At 39.8% G+C, this 22,966-nt stretch overlaps 1 protein-coding gene across 1 annotated transcript; it reads right to left on the reverse strand.

Annotated features, from left to right (window-relative positions):
• Positions 1-1,332: 1,332 nt before the first annotated feature.
• On the reverse strand, positions 1,333-17,264 carry LOC139936018 (ribonucleoside-diphosphate reductase large subunit-like). Its single transcript, XM_071930716.1, has 18 exons — positions 17,133-17,264; positions 16,826-16,914; positions 15,248-15,425; positions 14,136-14,236; positions 13,642-13,701; positions 12,091-12,130; positions 11,627-11,703; positions 11,274-11,359; positions 9,663-9,804; positions 9,155-9,238; positions 8,540-8,781; positions 7,833-8,034; positions 7,278-7,427; positions 6,812-7,033; positions 5,918-6,130; positions 5,399-5,494; positions 4,380-4,568; positions 1,333-3,638 (listed from the first exon to the last, which is right to left on the reverse strand). Exons 1-18 carry the CDS (start codon positions 17,149-17,151, stop codon positions 3,399-3,401), a joined length of 2,430 nt encoding a protein of 809 aa, XP_071786817.1. The 5' UTR covers positions 17,152-17,264; the 3' UTR covers positions 1,333-3,398.
• Positions 17,265-22,966: the final 5,702 nt, after the last annotated feature.

Below are 22,966 nucleotides of genomic sequence, written 5' to 3' on the forward strand. Positions count from 1 at the left end.
ACGGAAGAGGGGCATAGTTTGTCATTAAGATTATCACACATAGATAGAATTCTAGCTAGTGATCTCGAAATTAGACTTGACAGTAGAGAAACTTCCAAAGAAACACAATAATTCTGAAAAATGTAGTAAAATGCTTTCCAGGGAAGAGAGGATAGCTTGTCATTAAGTGATTCAAACACCGGAAAGAATTCTACGAAAGTTAAATATTAATATTCAACACAATGGTTTATCAATGTTGACATGGCTTCTTATGGTGATTTTAATGCTGATGAAGATGCCGTCTGTGTAACTAATTGGAATACACTATTCAATCCTTTAAAATGGACGATGTATATTAGCCAGTCAGTAAAGTTATTCAAAGTTAGGACTTAGATGAGAAAACAATATTTCCATAACCAGGGAGATGTTTAAAACGGTGCCGTTGCCCTCTGAAATTCCGTCACCATTATGGAAAAATGACACTGGCTGGATGAGGTTGGCTCAATGAGGATGCTATCAAAAGAAACTACAGTTCGACGTGGGGTGGGGGGGGGGGGCGGCAGAATAGTGACCACAGTGACCAGTGCAACCAACGGTCAATGATTCTGAACAATTTACTGGCCGTTAAGTCATTTAAAGGATAAATATTCATCTTTGCACACCGGACTGAACAGTACAAGTATATCAGTTGCCATAACATATACAACAATAAACCGTGATGGGTGTTATCATAGAGGAAGGACTCTGTCCTTCCTCTATGGTGTTATAATGCGAGCAAACGGAATAATAATTGCAGCTTTCAAAGAACTGACGTAGAGGGCGGTGCATCGTTTTTACAGAGCGCAACTACTGCTCTAGAATAAAGAGATGAGCGAGCACAACACACACTGCAGCGTCAACAAAATAATATGTTGAACATTTTACACCTCTCAACCCCATGAAAACAAACCAATAATGTTTTGTCGCAACTATTATTGTAAATTAAAGTTTATTTTAAACAAGGCTTTAGAAATTAGGAGCCAGGATCGCCCAACATGAAACACCCCTGCCATGTGCACTTTTTAAAGCAAAGTGTGCGGTTTATGTTTACTTGGGACAGTGTACGCAAGTTGCTTTCTCCATGTTGACGATCAACCCGGGTATTGGACCATTTTACAACAACCCCTTCAACAGCCATGCTCTTAAAATCGTCGGTTAACAGAGACCTAGTTGGGGGCTTACATTTTTATTCTTGTGACTTTCTCTTTTGAACGTGTAGGTCATCCACATGAATAGGTCCTCATAGGTCCATTATTAGTCTCGTTCAGGTCCAATATTTATTTTCATGAATAAATTACGATTCAACTGCTTGAATGGAGGTCTCGATGTCAATTTATTAAGACACAACAAGTATGCTCTTGTTGTCGTTACAATTGAACAGAATATCAGAGTTAGCTTATTACAGCACATTGTGGTTGGATGAAGATAGTACAATGGAAGATTATTATTTCGTTCAGACCAAAGCTGCCAACATTTGAACCTTGGGATCAGGATTTTGCACAACAATCAAAGAGATTACACACAACATAGAAGTGGAAAAGTTTCCATAATCAGGGAGACTTTCAAATTTGTTCATCAGAACGTGGAAACAGAAAATTTTCTGATCAAACCAGGGAGACTGTTGGCAGCTCTGGTAAACTCCTCACATTAAACCAAGTCCGAAGTCTCATAAAATGCAGACAAACTAAAAACCATCAATGACAAAGATTTTTGTTTGCCCAGTTAAAGTTTGAATTGTTTTGTTTTATCTGTATATTATAGTGGTTCACTTAGGGTGTTTTTTTAAACAGCATAAAATATTGAAAATCATAGTGGTAAAAATGAATGGTCAAACAGTGTTAGTATTGATAAGACCACTAACAAATGTTTACATATATTTGTTTTCTAAGTGTATTTAAATAGACGTCAAGCCGGCCGTTTAAAGGGAAGGTATACGTTTGGTAATTGTCAAAGACCAGTCTTCCCACTTGGTGTATCCCATCATAACCATAAAATAACAAGCCTGTGAAAATTTGGGCTCAATTGGTCATCGAAGTTGCGAGAAAATTACGAAAGAAAAAACACCCTTGTTGGACGAATGTGTGCTTTCAGACAAGAATAAAAGACTTCTAGCTAGAGGTCTTTTATTATTTGAGTGAGAAATTACCTCTTTCTCAAAAACTATGTTACTTCAGAGGGAGTCGTTTCCCACAATGTTTTATACTATCAGCTCTCCAATGCTCATTACAAAGTCAGTTTTTAAGTTAATATTTGTTTTGAGTAAATACCAAACGTGTACATTCACTTTAAAAGGCACTTGGTTTTAGATATTTTTTTTTGTCTCAGCGTAGACTGTACAATTTTAAGTTAATAAACACAAAACTAAGACACATATTATTTCAACTTTTCTACATAAACTTTCTAAAGGGGTTATGAATTATTCATATAAAATTTCAGTCCACTTTTTATAATGTGTACACATTATTCAATTTGTTGCGCACTTATCAATGAAGTTTAAAATGTACAATATACCAAATTTTCTCAAATAAATCATAATCGAATCCAATTCTCAAACAAAACTAAACAAAACAAAACAAAAAACATTTTTTACAGGGCTTATACATATAAACTGGTATAGATTGTATATAAATTTATAGCAAATAGATATCTTGACAAACTTATAACATTGGATTTAGGTGCAGAAAGAGAGAGGGGTGGAGTGTGTATTTTTACAACCAATTCAAAAGGGTTTACCAGATGAAAATAGAAGGATTACAAAACTCTAACAAGAATATAAAAAGTGAGGGCAGTTAGTAGTCAGGGCTCAGATTCGAGGTGGTGGGGGGGGGGGGGGTTGGAATAAGCAAGACATCATGGCTTGTAGCTCAAACAAATCTTAACTGGACCTGACAAGAATACTTTTACAAGACCAGGTTCTAGATGCGCACAAAAGCCTTGCTACACCCAGTTCAAGAAACCAACTGTTTTCATTTGAACTAGCCAGAGACACTTTATATCTCATTGACAGACATTAATATCAGACACAAACTTTGACATAATGCCAACTTTGACATATGTTGACGATTTGGTTTGGTTTTGGTAAAACATAGTAAGGCATTATTATTTAATTGAATAAACCAGGACCATCGGACTTGTCTGGTCGTGGGTTAACCGCCCGGTCCACGCTGTACATTGTTGAGCCCCGTGCTTACTTCTTGCACTCGTAGACTCGGTAGTCAGGCATGAAATTCGCTATTTTATCACAATTTTCCTGATTGTCCCAAGGGGGGGAAAAAAATAGGGGAAATCGGACTCAAGTAGGATGAATATCATGGCTGACTAGTACAATCTGGAAGCTAGGGTAGGGGTAGGGGAGGGGGTGCTTCGAATTCTCGATTCACCTAACCACTGCACATGACACACTCTCCTGGGTTCTCGATGGAACAGAGCATGGCGGCTTCGTTCAGTTTCCTGATAGCTTCTTCATCGTCCACCTTGATTACTACTTCGTCGTCCTTTGTGACTTCCTTATCGCTGATGGATGCTTTCTTGGAGGCGATGGCCTTTGCCTTGTCCAGTGTAAACTGGATTGGGTTGGCGGCCGGGCGGGTGCGGAGGTAGTACATGCCGGTCTTCAAACCCTGTAGAATGATTGGATAAAGAGAATAAATTATGCAAGGAATTGTTTGTTTGTTTTATTTCCATTCATAAATGAGATCATCCATTGTACATAAAACACACAAGTCCATAAAGTAACAGTTAGTAGAAGGTTTTAGTTCAAATTGTAGTTCTACAAAAAAAATAATAATAATCAAGCATAAAGGAATAATAACATTTACTAGAATAGATAACAAAATATTTTTCTTAAAATCAACATGCCAAAAAGGCGACATCTCAAAGCTGAAGTGTTCTGCTTGGATGGGTCTCAGTATCCCAGCGTGCACAAGGTTCAGAACCAGAGCTTTTTAATGGATCACTGAATTGGAACTTTTGAAACTGGGATCTAGATCTTAGGAGGTATATATAATATCGCATCTCCACCTTTCGGTAAAACCCCTAGATTTACAGATTTCAAGGAGCTTTTGTGAACAGCACTAAGAGAAGTAGACCAAAGAGCAAGAAGTGCATTTTTGTTAACCAGGTAGACTTTAAAAAAGTCTGCACTCAGATTAAAGTCCGACACTTGGTTCCGGTGGAATAATTTTACTCATCCCTGCTCCAGTGGAACATCCAAAATGCTAACGTTGGTTGGCATCAACTGGCCTTTTAAGGTCTAAGGGTTAGGCCGGTCGGGATGGCAAGGAGAGTTGAGCCCACTCCTCACCCATGAAAAGACTGAAGTGTCCCAGTGTTTGTGGGTGAAGGCTCGTTACCATACTTACTTGTTTCCATGCATAGAAGTGCATACTTGTTAGCTTGCTGAAGTTTGGTGCTGCAATGTGTACATTGAGAGACTGGCTCTGATCGATGAACGCTCCTCGGTCAGCGGCCATCTTTAGTACAGTCTTCTGTGAGATCTCCCAGACTGTCTTGTACAGTGGCTTAATTTCATCGGGGATCTCATCAATGTTCTGGAAAGAAATAAAAAATTGAAAAAACTCTGAATATTTCTGGTACAATATGAAACTTAGGATGGGGAAGTTTAAAGGCAGTGGACACTTGGTAATTGTCAAAGACTAGCCTTCAGTGTTGGTGTATCTCAACATATGCATAAAATAACAAATATGCGAAAATTTGAGCTCAATCGGCCATCAAACTTGCAAGATAATAATGAAAGAAAAACTCCCTTGCCACACGAAGTTGTGTGCGTTTAGACGCTTGATTTCGAGACCTCAAATTCTAAATCTGAGGTCTCGAAATCAAATTTGTGGAAAATTACTTCTTTCTCGAAAACTACATCACTTCAGAGGGAGCTGTTTCTCACAATGTTTTATACTATCAACCTCTCCCCATTACTCGTCACTAAGCAAGGTTTTATACCAATAATTACTTTGAGTAATTACCAAACACCATGTGAATATCTCTTGTGAGTAGTAGTGATTCTAAACAGAACAGAACCAGTGGTTAACAACTGATTATTTCCATTAGGCTCCAATCGTCATCAGGAGAATGCTGGACTCTGTTGCTGGATGCTGATTTTGTACTGCCTTGTTTAATATTTCTTGTGTAAAAACGCCCCGTTTAAAGACACCATGTAACTTGAGACATCACATGTTTGCAAAAGAGCCCCACAGCTCGAACCTCCTGCAGCCACAAATATTGTACACAACTCACAAGAGCAACAGACCCTCAACTTTTATTCTTCTCTTTTTTCCCCAAAGCAAAAATTAATCAATCCGAAAAGCTAAAAAAAAAAAAATCATCCACCGTTAAAGGAAAAATGAAAAATGCTTTTAAATACCTGGATGGATCCATTGTTTGCAATAAGCAAGTTCTTCATATCATCACTCCATAATCCCATCTCAGTCAGATCCTTCAGAAGATGTTGGTTAACAATCTGCAAATCAAACATTGCAAGTACATTACATTAAAAGTACCAAAATGCTTATCACTTTGTATATAATATAATATTAGCCTACACTTGCCCGACACGCCGGTTATAAACAGCTCCAGCTGGTCATTATCAACCATTTAAACAACCCCACATGTCGCGCTCTCCACCGATAGGAGAATACTGATTTTTTATGAATACTGATTAAATGACACTCGCAGTAAAAATATTTAATCATGGTTTCTGTAATGTACAACATGGTAATTGGTACAATAAGAAGCAGTTAACGACAAAATGCACATACAAAATTAAACCCCCAAGATAAAAGGCCAATTGACTTAGAATTACGCAAAAGTACAATTTTATCCCGGTGATGTCCCTAGTTCAGATTACATTCTAGCAGAACTATTAATTCCTCTAAAATCATACCTGGAACTCTCCCGAGAGTACTCTTCTTGTGTAGAAGTTACTTGTGTATGGCTCGATGGACTCATTGTTTCCAAGGATCTGAGCTGTAGATGCTGTTGGCATCGGGGCCAGCAAGAGACTGTTTCTAATTCCGTACTTGGCAATGTCAGCCTTCAATGCGTCCCAGTCATGGAGCTTAGTTGGGGTTACGTTCCACATGTCGTACTGTAAAATCTGAAATGGAAAATGAATAGATAAATTACCACTCTGCAGTGAGACTGCAGGAAATGCAATTACATTTGTACAAGGTTGTGGGTTCAAATCTCCAAAACCCTGTCGGTTTTAAAAAGCAGTTTAAGAACTCGTCGCTACCCTTTTATTCCCTTACTGTTGGCTAGTTACTGCATGGTATGTGCAATAATATAATCATAGATGTTAACCCAATGCTTGTATGAGAGAGATCGGCTGCTGCTAGCTTGGCGTTTATATCCCCTTTGCCAAGTTCCCTTCGGAGCCGCCAACATTTGCATCTCGCAATCAGGGAGATTTTGATATTTATTTATTTAATTATTTATTATTATTATAACAACCAGGGAGATATTTGAAACTACAATAAACAATACATGGACAAAGTTTCCAAAATCTGGGAGATTGTCAAATTTGTTCATCAAGACAAGGAAAGATCGATTTATTTAAAAAATCTTTCTGCAGAATCAGGGAGAGTTTGCAGCTCTTTCGCTTTTTTGAAAAATCCGTAATTGAACAAAAAGCGAATGTTAACAAAGAGTGGGTAAATGTAAGTCGACACTTTACTATTTTCTATGAATTATTATATAGTTTCAATGCAAATGTTGATATTACAGTTCGATAAAAAAAATTATGATATGAACGGCAGGAATGTTTGAAAGACTTTACCCCTTTGCTTGATGGTGATCCTTCGTACGTCTCGTACGGACCAAGCTCCTTGGCGAGCTCACAGCTTGCCTTCAACGAGGCGTAGTATATTGTCTCAAAGATCTGAATGTTCAACTCTTGCGCCTCTTTGCTCTCAAACGGAAAGCGCATCTTGATGAAGGCGTCTGCAAGACCCTGCACTCCGATACCGATGGGTCGATGACGGAAATTACTCTTCTTCGCCTGGAAAGTAATAAAAAAATGAATAATTAAAAACTTAATTGTGATTTTATAAGTTTAAACGCTCAATCCAACAGCTTCAACTTTAGCGCCGATCAACTAGCTGAAAAATTTACCATGGTCGTCTGTGAGATTGTTTTTTAAACTCTAAAATTTTTAAATTAATTTACCTTTCAAAAAGCAAAGGATGCACTGTCCCTTTATAAACATAACAAATTTGGGCGAGTATGACTTGAGGTGAACTTACTTCTGGAACTGGATAATAGTTGATATCGATGATCTTATTCAGATTCCTTGTGACAACTTCAGTCACTTCAGCAAGCTTCTTGAAGTCAAAGGTGTGATCACGACGTACATACATGGGTAGGGCTATCGAGGCCAAATTGCACACAGCAACCTGTCAAAAGTAAAATTGAAGAATTACATTTTTTGTCATACATCTTGGTATGGTTTCCTAATTACATTATGGCAAGTTGTAGTATTTGAGGAATCAAGGAAAAGGCACCATACTATTTCCCCTTACAATCCCAATGATGATCCAACAAAATACACAAGTTTGATAGTGACTGCGCACGATTAGCGTCCCCAGGTCGACCCCGGTGTGCTCATCTTATTGAACAATCACTCAACCTCGCGTTGTGGCGTCATGCACCTCGGGACAGCCCCAAGTGACCAGGGTGAGCCCCTGGAATGACGTCAAAGCTATTCGAACGTACCGGGGGCAGACCGGGGTTGACCCAGGGAAGCTAATCGAACGCACCGATAGTAAACAAAATTTAAACCATTTAAGTTTCAATCATACCTCATCAGGGCTTGAATACTCGATAATCTCAGTGCAGAGGTTACTGCACTTTATCGTTCCCAAGTTCTGTTGGTTACTCTTGCTGTTACATGCATCTTTGTACAGCATGTACGGGGTACCAGTTTCTGTTTGTGCTTGTATGATCGCTTGCCAGAGGTACTGAGCTTTGATCTTTTTGCGGTACTTTCCTTCACTCTCGTACCTGGAGGGAGGGGGGGGGGGGACAGAACAAGAACATGGATTAGCGAACATCACTAGTTTGTGTCAAAGTAGAAATCAAAATTACTTGAATGTTTTCCCGAAATAATTTTTTTTTTTCTTCTAGGCAGTGTTGCTTCATTATACGATGTGGGGCAAGATTTTGAACAACAGCTTTTAGATGGGCAAACCTTGTGTGTGGCTATTTGCTGCCCCTTATGAAACTACACAGAAGCTTGCCCTGAATCATACCATATAGCAACTGTCTTTACACAAAATTAAAGCGGTAATTTGAAGAGCTGCCACCTCTCCCCGATTCTGCAGAATCCTGAAAAACTTTTCCCCTATTTCTATTGAATGTAATTTCTAAATTTCTCTCTGATTGATGTACAAAATCTCCCGATTTCAAAATGCAAATAATGGCAGCTCTGCATTATGACAAAGCAAGTTATGGTAGCCGACTACTCAAATCTAACTTACAAATGGCTCAAAACCAAAGACACACTTACTTTTCATACAGTTCTTCAAATTCTTTGCCCCAGCAATCGGCCATCCCCGGGCACTCATTTGGGCACATCAGGCACCAGTCTCCATTCTGCTCAACTCGTCGCATAAACAGGTCTGGTATCCAGAGTCCAAAGAAAAGATCGCGCGCGCGGTTCTCCTCTTTGCCGTGGTTTTTCTTGCAGTCTAGGAAGTCAAAGATATCTGCGTGCCATGGCTCAAGGTAGATAGCGAAAGCACCAGGTCGCTGTAAATAACAAACAGAGACCAAATTAGGTTTTATTTCTTTAATTAAACCTTAACGATTACGAGGGACAACACTATGGCTCAATTTCATGGAGCTGCTTGAACAGCTAAGCAAAAATACTAAATGATACCGGTCAAAACAGGTTATACATGTAAAATGCTACTGGTAACCATAATTTGGTAACCATAACCAAGTTGGGCTTAGCGCCTTTTTGCTCAGGCAGCGCTACGAAATTGGGCTTAGGTCATTTCTACATTGTCCATGAAATGACTTGCACAATATTGGCAGTTCTGGGAATTTCTTGAGGAAAAACAAACAAAGAACCTTATCATAACCTGACATGCATATCATTAACCTTTAACCTTCTACTGACCTTGTTTCCTCCCTGGTCCACATAGCGTGCTGTGTTATTGTACACTCTTAGCATGGGTAGAAGACCGTTTGAGTTTCCGTTGGTCTGGTGATGAAACAAGAAATAGATTCAATTACAACAAGTTACAACTCTCCTAGTGACAGTGTTATTTAGTTTCGTAACTGGCCAGCAGGACCAGTTAGCTTCCCACTTCACCCATCCTTCTGGTTTGTCACTGGTCCATATTTCATATTAACGAGGGATGCTTTCCAACACCAAAGTAGCTACCCGGACCACTTGGAGAGAACTTCGACAGAACCTCAGGTGTTTTAACTGACATTTTGCCAATTGACCACTGTTATACATTTAGATGAGCTTTTAGAAACACGTTTCCTCGACACAAGAGAAGCAGATACAAGAGGACTTTTTTCTGCATGGAGAAAATAACTCCTTTTTTTATCACGAGGCAGACACAAGAAAAGTTTGAAATTTCTTATCCCTGTGTTTCAGGATTTTGTTTAAAGCTTACCCCTGCGATGTAGCTGCCAGTTGCTCGGATACAGTGAACGTTGAGACCGATTCCTCCAGCCGTCTTGGAGATGAGGGCACACTGCTTCAGAGTATCATAGATTCCCTCAATGCTGTCGTCATGCATCGTTAGCAAGAAACAACTGAGGAATGCATCAGGTACATCGATTACAACCCAATAATGGTGTCAATTCTAATACAATCATTGCATTTGTAAATTGATCATTATTTTCTTTTACTTAAAGCTACCACAAACAAAACTAATATTTGGATAGGCCTAATCAAGAAAATAAATTATTATTTGAGCAACCTAAACTAAAATAAGCTTATTAATTGCTTAAAATAAACCATTTGACAAGTTGGGTGTTTAACTAAAAAGCTCTTAGATTAACAGCAAACAACATACCATAATGACAGGTTTGCCGAACTAAACAAACTCAGAGGAAGATTGCTAAATATATACTAGTTGTAACAGATTTGATGGTTAACTAAACAAGCTCTTAGATTAATTGTGAAAACATACCATTATGACAGGTTTGCCAAACAACTAAACAAACTCAATGAAAAATTGCTAAAGATATACTAGTTATAACAGATTTGCAAGTTAACTAAACAAGCTCATGGATGATTGATAACATAATATTGGTTAAGGTTTTGAAATGACAGGTGGAAAAGGGATTGGGTGTCTATATTGCTAAAGGATAAAATACAAGGGAAAGGAAAGGAATAAGTGTACACTTTCTAAGACAAATAGTTCCACAGAAACTAACAGGAACAGGCCCCTTCAGATACAAAAATTAGAAACGCTCTCTTGTCTAAATAATTACAAAGTGATTTTCAAGTATAATTTCTCGAAAATAAAATTTCAAGTAAATTGAGGTTGGGAAAATAAGAATACAGAAAGTAATGGGAAAGACAAGGAAAAGTTGAGAGAACAATTTTAAAGATCAATGTAAAGAAAACAGATGTAATACAAAATCATTTCCCATTTACAAATCAAAATTCATTAAGTAGGTTAGCACAGTTAAATTCACAGAACATATAAAAAAACAATCGTCACATAAATGCAGACTTCATAAATAAAATGTGCAAAATATACATCAAGGTTAACATAGCTTCATACGATCAATCAATTCAATACATATTTCAATCAAATAATCAAGCAAATCAAATTCAATCAAGTAAATCATTCCAACAGTTTGATGACAGTTGACAATGAAATATATAGGGCCAAATTGTACAAAGATGACTTACACAAAAGAATACTTCAAAAAGAATTATTGCTCAGCAGAAACAGGTAACCAACCAAAATACTAGGCAATGTATTTTGTTTGTAACCGGTTCCCTGCAAATTTCTGCAAAGCAGACAAATTTGCTAACAGTTTTATAATGCAAATTGGTGACAATTTTAGGAGTAGATTAACAGGCCTGGAATTACACGCAGGCCACGACCTTCGTTGCCCCTGGTCTTGGCATGGTGCTCTCCAAAAGCTTCTCATTGACTTTAATAAGATTTTCCAATGAAAGTGCCCTTTCCAAAATGACAATGGCTTTGCCCTTTCCACGCCTGGATAAAACGATGTCATTGCTGTTACATTGTGGCAATAATTACCTTGAGAGCTGTGGCCTGCAGGTTCCGGCGTTGAATAGCGTCGGTGAGGCGTGGGTGAACCATTTCTCAGACAACAGGTTGTAGGTCTGTAATTAAATAGAATCTTGAGTGTTAGTATGGCGTAATTTTAACAAGTAATTTTTGAATTCAGGAGACTTCTGAGTATAACTTCTACTCGAGTGGAAAGTGGGAAATCAGTCCGGACTACTACATTCACTTTAGTGGATCGAGGTGACTTCTCGTTATTAACTTCACCCCCGCGAAGTGAGTTCTTAATTGGTCTTAAGGTCTCGACTAGCTTGCTCTAGTCGTCGTCAAGAGAGATCATGTGACTGCGATTAACAAAGACTTACCACAATTGCTGCATCAATGTCATTCTCATGGATTCCAACAGCAACTCTCATCAACATGTGTTGTGGACGCTCAGCAACTGTCAGAACAAATAATAAATTGATAACAAATTGCCTTCTTAGTATACAATGGGTACGTTTGATTAGCTTCCCCGAGTCGGCCCTGCAGTGCTCACTCGGGTGAGCCCCCAACAAGAGCTAATCGAACGATCACTTGCCCTCTCGTGGTGACATCAGGCACCTCGGGCCAGCACCAAGTGACCCGTTCCACAAGCAGGGCCCTGGGGGCTGACCCGGGTGAGCTCCTGGAATGGCGTCAAAGCTATTCGAACGTACCGGTGTCAGACCGGGGTTGACCCAGGGAAGCTTATCAAATGCAACCAATAGGTGATATCTCTAGTGTTAACGCAACCGAACAAAGTTTTTACCCTTTTATTTGAAATATGTAAATAAAGTTATTGAATTACCTTTTCCATCAAGTTTCAGTAGGTATGATCTCTCCAATGTCTATAAGAAAAAATAATTCAAGTTTAATTTCAAAATTAGTTTTTTAATAATGTTGTCAACCCCAACAATTCTGTATAGTAACTTAAAGGACGCAAGATACAATATCTGTACACATTTACCATTCACCAAGAAACAAAAGCCCTTTTCACTCTACTCTAATCTCCGGGGGGCACACTGGGGAATATTGTACAACCCTTTAACACTTGGATGGCTTTACCTTCTGCCTCAAGCAAATTAGCCATACCTAGTCTGGAGTAGGAGTAAGCGGTAAAGGCCCGACACGCCCTCGATTGGTTGAATAAGCGTGGGCGTATTCTGCGTGAAGCAATTCAACCGATCAAGGGCATGCATTTTTATTGTTCCCGTTTTCTTTCTTGTTATCGGGGCCTGTGTGACCGGGCCTTAAATCACATTGTGATCTTGAATGCGCAACCAGAAATCAGAGAAAAAGCTCTAGGGGCATCCCCAGGGCTGTGTTCCATGGGGACAAAAGGAACAGTGTGAAAAGGGCCAAAGAATTAAAGGCAGTGGACACTATTGGTAATTGTCAAAGACTAGCCTTCATGGTGAATCTCAACATATGCATAAAATAACAAACCTGTGAAAATTTGAGCTCAATCGGTCATCGAACTTGCGAAATAATAATGAAAGAAAACACACCCTTGTGCGTTAATAGATGGTTGATTTCGAGACCTCAAAGTTCTAAATCTGAGGTCTCTAAATCAAATTCTCATGTTTTATACCATCAACCTCTCCCCATTACTCGACGCCAAAAAAGGTTTTATGCTAATAATTATATTGAGTAATTACCAATATTGTCCACTGCCTTTAAGAGCTTATTAATCAGATTGTTTAATGAAATGTCTGAACTTGCAAAATCAAGCATGGCACGAGACAAGCCATGCTGAGTGAAGTCGTTCGATTCCACCCAATGCATTTGCAGAGGATGGTTTGCTCTATGACAGCATAAAATCATGACTACAAAACTCGGTAGGCATGAGGAACTGCCGTCAAGAAACAGAATAAGGTACTTCAGTGGGTGGAAGACGGGAATAATATGGCTTGAAATCAAATGTCCTGCCTGCCGTGATTCTATCGTTGGACGGGACAACTTTCGCAAAATGTTTGGCAGTCCAGTGGATATTTAACTTTAAACATGGCCCAATTTCATGGCTCTGCATACCTTTAGCAAATAATCAACACTTACAGAAAGCAGGGAAATCCGCGCTTATGTCAAGCATTTTTTACAGGTCAGCAGGAAACGTTATTGCTTGTGCAGACTCTGTGTTACTAGGCATCCTTCGCTTACACAGGTAGCACATATGTTTGGTGCTTGCACAGTTAAACGGGAAATGGTGATCGTAAGCGCAGAATTTCGGCGGTAAGCAGAGCCATGAAATGAGGCCATGTCTGGTGGACCACCAGTCCCCCAATTTGAACCCTGCTTGCATGGTCCACACAACTAAGTAAATAGTCAGATCCAAGCTTAATACATTTTCTTAGACACTTACCTTGAATCCGAAAAACTGGTACTCGTAGTCTCTGTCGTAGATAATTGCAGAATTCAGTCTCTATTGAGGAAAATCATAATAGGAAACCTTTAAAAAGAAATTCTTAACCCCAAAAAGGTTCCATTTGGTAGGGACCTCTGCCCATTTCCATGGAGCTGCCCAACCACCAAAATTAGCAAAGCACGGCAGCATTTTGTTACCAGATTAAGATTAACCACCAAAACAAAACACTGTACAATTTGTGATTGGTTTCATGCTCTTTTCGTTCAAAGTTTTAATTTTGTTTCATTGTTAATCATAACCAATCCATTTATGAAAAATTATCACAAATTGATGTGGGTAATCATTTAAAAAAAAAATTGTACAAATAGAACTTAAAAAGAAGACTTGATTTTGTGGAAAAGTAAAGTCTATGTTCAAGTTTTTGTTTTTACGCTTCAATGTACGCAAGACTTGCACAGTTTATACCGATTCATTTGATTCATTATTCTTACTGCTTTGTGTTCCATAATGATGTCAAATGTCCACTTTGAGATGAGGGGTGAGTGCTTGCCATTCTTGGGGTTGACGTAATTGTACAAGTCGCTCATCACATCTGCAAGAATAAATTTTCAAACTCGGTAAACAAATTTAGTAAAACATCAGAATTAAATAAAAACGGGCCTTAACATTATTTTTATAAAACCACCTTACACCATTACTTTATTCATTGGGTCTTATAACTTCCTGAAACTATTAATTACTCCCGTTTGAAGGTGCAGCACCGGCGCATATTCTTCCTGTCAACTGCCTCTACCCCAACAGCTAGTACCCGGCAGTAAATGGGTGTCTGGTACCCATTTACGCCTTGGTGTTTCTCATCCACATCAACTGCCTCTACACTGACAAGTAGTACCCAGCAGTAAATGGGTGTCTGGTACCCATTTACGCCTTGGTGCTTCTCATTCACATCAACTGTCTCTACACTGACAAGTAGTACCCGGCAGTAAATGGGTGTCTGGTACCCATTTACGCCTTGGTGCTTCTCATGCACATAAACTGCCTCTTCCCCGACAAGTAGAACCCGGCAGTAAATGGGAGTCTGGTACCCATTTACGCCTTGGTGCTTCTCATTCACATCAACTGTCTCTACCCTGACAAGTAGTTAGCGGCAGTAAATGGGTGTCTGGTACCCATTTACGCCTTGGTGCTTCTCATTCACATCAACTGTCTCTACCCTGACAAGTAGTACCCGGCAGTAAATGGGTGTCTGGTACCCATTTACGCCTTGGTGCTTCTCATTCACATCAACTGCCTCTACCCTGACAAGTAGTACCCATGAGTTTTGGTAAGATTGATCGTTAGCAAATCAAACGTAGTTGCTAGGTGACAATACAAACCACCATGGTAATACTGACAATATCTTGCATCGCTTTGTGAAATCGGCATTTGCTCCTGGATACTAACATGCAATGAGCCCAAGTGGCAAGTGTCATGACTGGGATTAGAACCCACAAACTGACAACTGCGCCATAAGAACTCGAGTCTGATGCCCTGGCCACGCCACGCTTTCTTATCTAGCCTTTGAACATCAGGGTAGTGACTCAACTTTCGGGGGAAAACCTACCAGAGAAGCATTTCTTGGTCTCTTTGTGCAAGTTTGACACTGCGATACGAGCGGCGAGGACTGCGTAGTCAGGATGTTTGGTCGTCATGGTAGCAGCGGTCTCAGCAGCGAGGGTGTCCAGTTCCACCGTAGTGACACCGGGGTAAACGCCGCCGATTACCTTTGTAGTGATTGCTTCCTAAAAATTACCGGGAAAAAAACACAAAGTTCACAATGGATTAAAATTTATCAACCAGTGCTTGAGTTTTTTCTTTTCTTTTAGAGGTGAACAACTGTTGTGAATTCTTCGTTGTGCAGGCCTCGAAGTACCAGGTGCCCTGTGCCATTGCAGTGATGCCCTCGAAAAATACCAGGTGCCCTGTGCCATTGCAGTGATGGCCTCGAAAAATATCGACAATATATTGCCTGCCCTTTTTTATCCAACTGCCGTCGGTGGCCCTTTTATAAAGTTGTTAGATGCATACTTAATGTCGGCTTGTATGTTTACACTTTTACAGTTGAGAATGGTTGAGATAATTATCGAAAAAATTCACTAGAAAGTCCCACAAAACACAGACCTACCACTCCGCGATCACAATTTATACAACGCCCACAGCAGTCACATAGTTTCCTAAAAAGGCTCGTAGTCTTTTTTATTTGCATTCTACAACAAAGGCAAGAAACAATGAACGCTAGAGGTCTGCGACGCATTAATACATGTAGTTCCTCGGAATATTAGCTTGTTTATGAAAACAACACAACGTGTAGGCTTTATTTGACCAAAATGACGCAAAATTTCGATACCTTGGATTGATAGAAAGATTATTTTACTGTGTAACATTAGTTTTTTTCTTCCTTGTTCGGGGAAGTATTTTTGCAAAAAATGCTGTGATGAAGACGCATTGTTTTTTGATCCCATGCGCGATTGTGTAAAAAAAAAATGTTAAAACCTTAGTTTGTAAATTTTAGTCTTTTCCATGATAATGCCCTTCAAATTTTACAAAAATGCCGTAGTGCCCTTTTTACACTTTCAAAGCAGCTGCGGTTGGTGCCCTTCTAATTCTAAAAAAAGCACAGCAATTATTATTGCCGTGCCCTTTTGAACACGTAGTTCGAGGCCTGGTTGTGAATTTGTGGCATCAAAATTTGAATCGCATTCGCAGGAAGACACTGACACTGACAGCTTAACGAATAATACAAATTTAATTGGTGCCCCGGTTAAATCTTCGGGACTCCGAATTCAGGTGTGTCACTGTCACCCAAACGGTAAATTTACATGGGCTGAAGGAAGTTGGTTCAATGGACAATGCAATTTAGCGTATATAAATATAAATAATAGTCATCAGAAACAAATTGCTGTATAAAAAAGGGCGGACAAAATCTTCCAGGGGGGGGGGGGCAAAGTTCCTGCAAAACTGGCATTTCGTCCTACTCCTACCCTACGCCTAGTCTATTCAATAAACAATGTTTGCTAGGCCTACTAATTATTCACTAAATGCAAAAAAAAAGGTTCTCATTCGTTCAAGTAACATTTTTACAATTAACAAAAATCACAATAATAACATATTTTCATTGGAAGAAAACTGAATTGAAACCCACCACATCCAAAAATTCCGTGTTGAGGCCATAACAAAGCTTGCTGATCCGGGATGTAATCTTGCAAAAAATCACCTTCTCCTTCCGACCGTCTGTAAGAAATGTAATTGTAAATCATAAATTACAGTTTTGCTCGGGCAGACAAAAACAATTCTTTTTAACAGCCATAAAATAAAATGGAGGGAAATGTTCAGGTCATTTCGCGTCGTCACACAAATATTTTCGAGTATTGAACAAAATCACCCAAAGTAATTGCAAAAATATTGTTTTCTTTGACAGCAAACACTGTAATTATTAGCTGAATACATACCTCTCTTTATGACAAACATGATGGTGTATTTGGAGCAGAAATAGCCAAATCAAAACAGGACGACCCTACGCTGACGATGTTACTTGAGTGAACTTCTCAAATGCAGCGCCAAAATTTCAGAACGAGCTTTGCTTTTTATACTCCCGAACTGGGATGTGATGTTTACCTTTGACCTTAAACACGTGTCCATAATTTACCAATAACGGGCCAAGATCTGACATTAGTATGAATATTCATATACAAGGCTAACAAAACCTCTCGCTGGTATGCGGGTACAATGTATGAAAAGGTAAGGTGAAGGTTGGGCACCGTTGATGACAAATGGCAGTTCGGCGCGCGCGCGGGACATTCAGTCACACATAAAGGGTCCTTCAAAAAATTTGACAGACACGGAAAATAATGAAGGCCCGAAACATCATCGATGTACACATAAAACACTGCATTTTTATCTGAAAATAATACGGCGAACAGAAGCATAAAATTATGAGTATCCGCATACATAAATAATATGGATTATTGTTTTGGGAACACAGGCAGGTTTTGTGATCCTGTAAGTGGCTGCGAACACGTTAACAATGCTAGGCTTGTTTTTATGAGGCCCTATTTATGGTGTGATGTGACACGGGGTGGGGGGGGGGGGGGGGGGTTGGTGGAGGGGACAGGGAGTCTTCAATCAGCAACATCCTTATCCATTCCCGGAAAAAGGATCGAAAAAACACAAAGAAGTATTGTTCTTAAAAACATGACCCTGCAAATTTTAGTTGTTAGCCGCCGCCGCCCCCCCCCCCCAAAAAAAATAATAATAATAATAAAGGTAATTAATAAATGAATAAATAACTGAAATAAACTTAAATAAAACAAAATTAACGGGGGGGGGAGGAACAAATTAAGACTCAAGTAATACCACTCCATGGTTGTTATCCGTTATAAAAAAAAAATATATATATTTATTCCATTTCAATAATTTTTTTATTTAGCCTATGATTATTGTTTTTTAGCCGGGAAAGTGAGTAGTATGCGGCCCTACACAAAAAACAGTTCCACACCACAACAATATACGCTAGAAGACGACGACACTGAGTAATTAGCAGTTCAATCATTTACCATGGTTCAACCATGGACGAGATACGAGAGTAGCCCAGGTTGGACTCCTCCGTTGCAGGCACGACGGGCGTACCCCCCCCCCCCCCCCCCCCAGGGCTAGCCTATAGGACGAGGTTTGGTTCAACCATGGAGGAAGAAAATTGTCTTCCTCCATGGTTCAACCATACACTGGCTCGACTGCCAATTCATTGAGGAATATCAACCTTCATACACAAATGAGCAGTAAACCACAAACAATACCACAACAAAAGAAACATCTGCAAGGTGACATTCTATCACTAGAGCACCTAGCAGACGCGTGTGACTTTAATCACAGGCCGGCGAACTCTATCAAAGTGCTACGCACACACATTTCAGGAAAGTACGCCCTCTAGCGTTTCATTGATTGCCTTCAATCTGGAAGACTGCAGAAGGGGTTTTAATGTTGTAGAAAACATGTCTCCAATAGAAGCACCATTTGAACCCCGAGGATCCTAGATCTCACCCCGGAGTGTTCACGGGCTTGAAACATCTCATCAATGGTAATGTTGCCCCCCAAGACCTAACAACCGGGGCCGGGCCCTAGATGTTGTATGTTTTTATAATCTTTGTCAAACAGTAAGGAAAGGGGTAGTATTATTCATGGCTTAGGACCACTATTGAGCTAAAGGTTTCACATATTTCTTATTTCATGAAGTGCGAATAGGCCTACTGGTAATTGACTTTTGTAAGCTATGTTGTCCATTACTTTGCCTTATGTTATTATGTGTATTTCAATGAACCGATTGCGCTACCAATGTTTACATTACGTGACCTATATATAGTGCACTATACATAGTCCACTATAGTGGGTATAGAAAAACACAGCTACACAGTAAAGACATGGGAAGACTCGTACCGATGTACCATAATTGGCTGTATTTGAAATAAATAATACCTTAAAATAAAAACGGAGCCCTTTTTATAAAGTTGAATATCATGATTTAAATCACATTAATTTTGCTGTTTGAGGTCTTAGAGCGGAAGGCGAAATGGTGCGCTCATGTGATGAGACAGGGAGGCCTACCCAGCGCAGCTATAGATGGTCTGCCTACAGGCACATTTCGAGGCAGAGGCCGCCCTAAGCTGCGCTGGATAGACAACGTCACAAAGTGGAGTGGAAGAAGCGTCAAAGAACTGAGACGAGAAGCGATTGAAAGACACCAGGTGATGGCGGCAACTCCAGGAGTGCGCCACCATTACAACCTGAGGACGAGGCGGCCACGGACGCAAGTCTATGCCGAATGATGATGATGATGATGATGATGCTCCCAGAAAAGAGGTTGTCCGACTCATAGCTGACAGCTACCCCTTTTAATAAAATATGTTGATGGTGAAAATAAAGGGATTTGCAGTTTCTCAATGAGATTTTGTGTTGAAAATATTGGCAGCAAAATCATTACAATGAGGGCAGTGTAAAACCACACTTTCCGTGCAGAAACACATGACATCATGTGAACATTTTCTTTAAATTTCCTATTTTGGTGGAACTGTGCTTATCCATTACTGACATTGTTCAGCCACCGGTAAGGTCTCATGTTACAAACTCCGGAATATTCTTCAGTGATTTAAGGGCATGTAGTCCCTTTTTGAGCCAAAAAAATGCATCAGTAATCGTGTCTATGTAATAAATAAAAAACTATGTAAGAGGGCGCCCTTACACTGACCATAAAGTGTGTTGTGTGACGAACCGCCTGTGGGGATTACGCAAACCTTACTAAACCTAATGTGTTACATTCTGCTGCCCACAAGTGTGCAAGTGTGCTTTATATTTTAGTCCACACAAGGATATTGTTTCTGTCTGATTTCTGGTAATTCGCGTCTGAAGAAATAGGCTAAGTCTTTAAGACTCCACGTCGGCTCTATTCACAATTTAAAGAGCTCAGTAAAAGTGCTCCCCGTCGACGATTTGGAGATGCTTTTAACGTCCTCCGCAGAGACATAGACTCTGTAACGTCTTTCTGATTATAATGTTCGCATCGCGTGTGTGGGAATCATTTACCTGTTATGGTAGATCCAATGTCCATGTCTAGAGAGAAGCTATTATTTGTATTGAGAACTGGCTCAGTATCAGTGGAATCTTTCAAGTTGGGATGATGTTAAGAGGAATGGTTAATTATAAATAAAAAGAACACATTATCATTCCCTTATCCCCCCTCCCCAAATAAAAAAGGAGGGTGTGGCAAGGACTGACGTGTAGAGCTGTCTAGGTCGAGTTCACAAAGCATTTAAGGAACACGTTGCCTTGGATCGGACGAGTTGGTCAAAACAAAAGCGTTTGTAGCCGTTTTTTATAAAATGCATATGGTTGGAAAGATGTTTTAAAAGTAGAATACACTGATCCACACAAGTTTGCCTCGAAATTGCGTGGTTTTCCTTCTACTGTGCGAACTAACACGGTCGGCCATTTATGGGATTCAAAATTTTGACCCCCATAAATGGCCGACGTGTTAGTCGACGAGGTAAAAAGGAAAACCACGCAATTTCGAGGAACGTTTGTGTGGATCATTGTATTCTACTTTTACAACATCTTTCTATACCCATTATCCATTTTATAAAAAAAACGGTTACAAACGCTTTTCAAGACCAACTCGACCGATCTAAGGCAATGTGTTCCTTTAAGATTCGTCTTTAGAAGTGTCGTCAGTGTTACCATAGTGATTTATATTGTGACATCACACTTTGCTTAGCAGTTAAGATTGATTTGCAAAGATCAAAACCGCTTACAGAGCACAGGGGTTCAATTCCCCTCCTCAGAGATTAAACTTTAAATTGGTAACTAAAGGGAAATAATTTATAAGTTTAGTTTATAAGTTTTAACCCGCAAAAAGGAGGGCGGTTGCCAGCATGTACTGACAAAATTCGCTCGTCCCCAGCGCCTTGCTTTAACCAAAGGCGCTGGGATGGGCAAACGTATCATGCACGCTCATCGTTTTAATAATGCGCAGTCCCATCATGCATCACACTCACACTGCACCATATGCACTGTACGCATGACGTCGGTCATGGATTGACTGGCCGCTGGGGCCGAGCGAATGACATAAGTTGCCATGACAGTTTCTCGAGGGCACTAGGCACTATTGATACTCAAAATAATTGAAGGCATACAACCTACTTGGTAACAAACAATGGAGAGTTGTTGACAGAAAAACATTGTGAGAAACCGCTCCCTCTGACGTTAAATGCAGTTATCGAGAATAAAGTAATTTTCCACTAAACTATTTGAATTTGATTTCGAGACCTCAGGATTAGATGTTGAGGTCCCGAAATCAAGCTGCAGATCAACTGCACACAACTTAGTGTGACAAGGGTGTTTGGTCTTCCATTATTATCTCGCAACTTCGACGACCAGTTGAGTTAAAGTCACCTGGAAATATAATGTTTTTTTTTCTTTAAACATTAGAGTATATGTTTCTGAACAAAAAATAGTTTTCTTGAGTAAAAACAAATTGTATGTGGGTGACTCCGCCTACCCCTTTTGTGACGTCAATCGCACACACATTACGTGCAAGTACATTCAATTCCTAGTCGTGAGTTTTTACGTTTCGAAAAGTTTTTTTCTTGGATTTTTCCGGCAATGTCGACCAGGTGTATTGCTGCTGGGTGCAGCAAAACAACTAAAGATGGGGTCAGTTTGCAAAGTGGTCCGGTCCGACGTCTTTTCCAATGCTGTGCAGCAAACGCTTCTAGCTGTCGTGCTTCGAGAATCCGGAATAAACTACACATTTTTGGCATGAAGAGAAAAGTTCTTTTCTAAAACATGACACCATCCCAACAATTTTTCCTGCATAGTAGGGAAGTCAAAGAAGGTACTAACGAACCTAAAGGAGCATTTGCCTAACGTAAAATCAGGTATTGTTTCAAATTTGAGGGCATGTTTTTAGCTTGCGCCAAGCATCACTATCTTGTGCTGGCACTGCATGCGATTCATCGCGCCTCGATTGACGTCACGAACGAAGTTGAAACAAAAGCCGGCGCCCATCAAGCCATAGCCGAAGTTCGAGCCAAAGCCGGCGCCCATCAAGCCATAGCCGAAGTTCGAGCCAAAGCTGGAGCCCATCAAGACAAAGGAAAACACGATTATTAAAAACTAGGTGATACAAACAATAATGCCAGTCTCGCGAGACCATACCACTTTCTTAGACTTGACTTTGTGAGAAGATATCTTGGTGACTAAAAAGGTCTTGGATTTGTTGAAAGAAAAGATCCAGGTACAGTACTTTCTGTTGTTGTTTTAAAAAACCGGCTCAAGGAAGTTTTCCCCGCAATATTGAATAACATATCGTGTGCACCAAACAATCGCATTCAGTCGGACTTTCAATGAAAAGGAAGGACGATGCATCAACAAAAGAATATTTTCGTCAAAAGATACGAACGTCCTTTAGACATCCTTTCCCAACCTAAAAGTAGATATAATGCATTCACTCCCAATGTGTACTCTATAAACTGGCGGAAGACTTTAATACAAAAACCCAATCCGCAATAATAGGAAATTCCCCCATGCGAATAATTACGTTTCATGCTGCGGGCCTGAAATCCATCCGTTCTGTAACAGTGTTTAATAATATCAACTTATACATCAACCGCGTCAAGTTATACTAAAAGGGGGCAGTAGCTCACACAGATTTTAAGCTATCGGCATTTTTAAAGTCACTGGACACCTTTGGTAATTTTCAAGACCAGTCTTCTCACTTGGTGTATCTCAACATATA

This window comes from Asterias amurensis, chromosome 4, assembly GCF_032118995.1.
Source record: "Asterias amurensis chromosome 4, ASM3211899v1".
NCBI classification, from domain to species: Eukaryota; Metazoa; Echinodermata; class Asteroidea; order Forcipulatida; family Asteriidae; genus Asterias; species Asterias amurensis.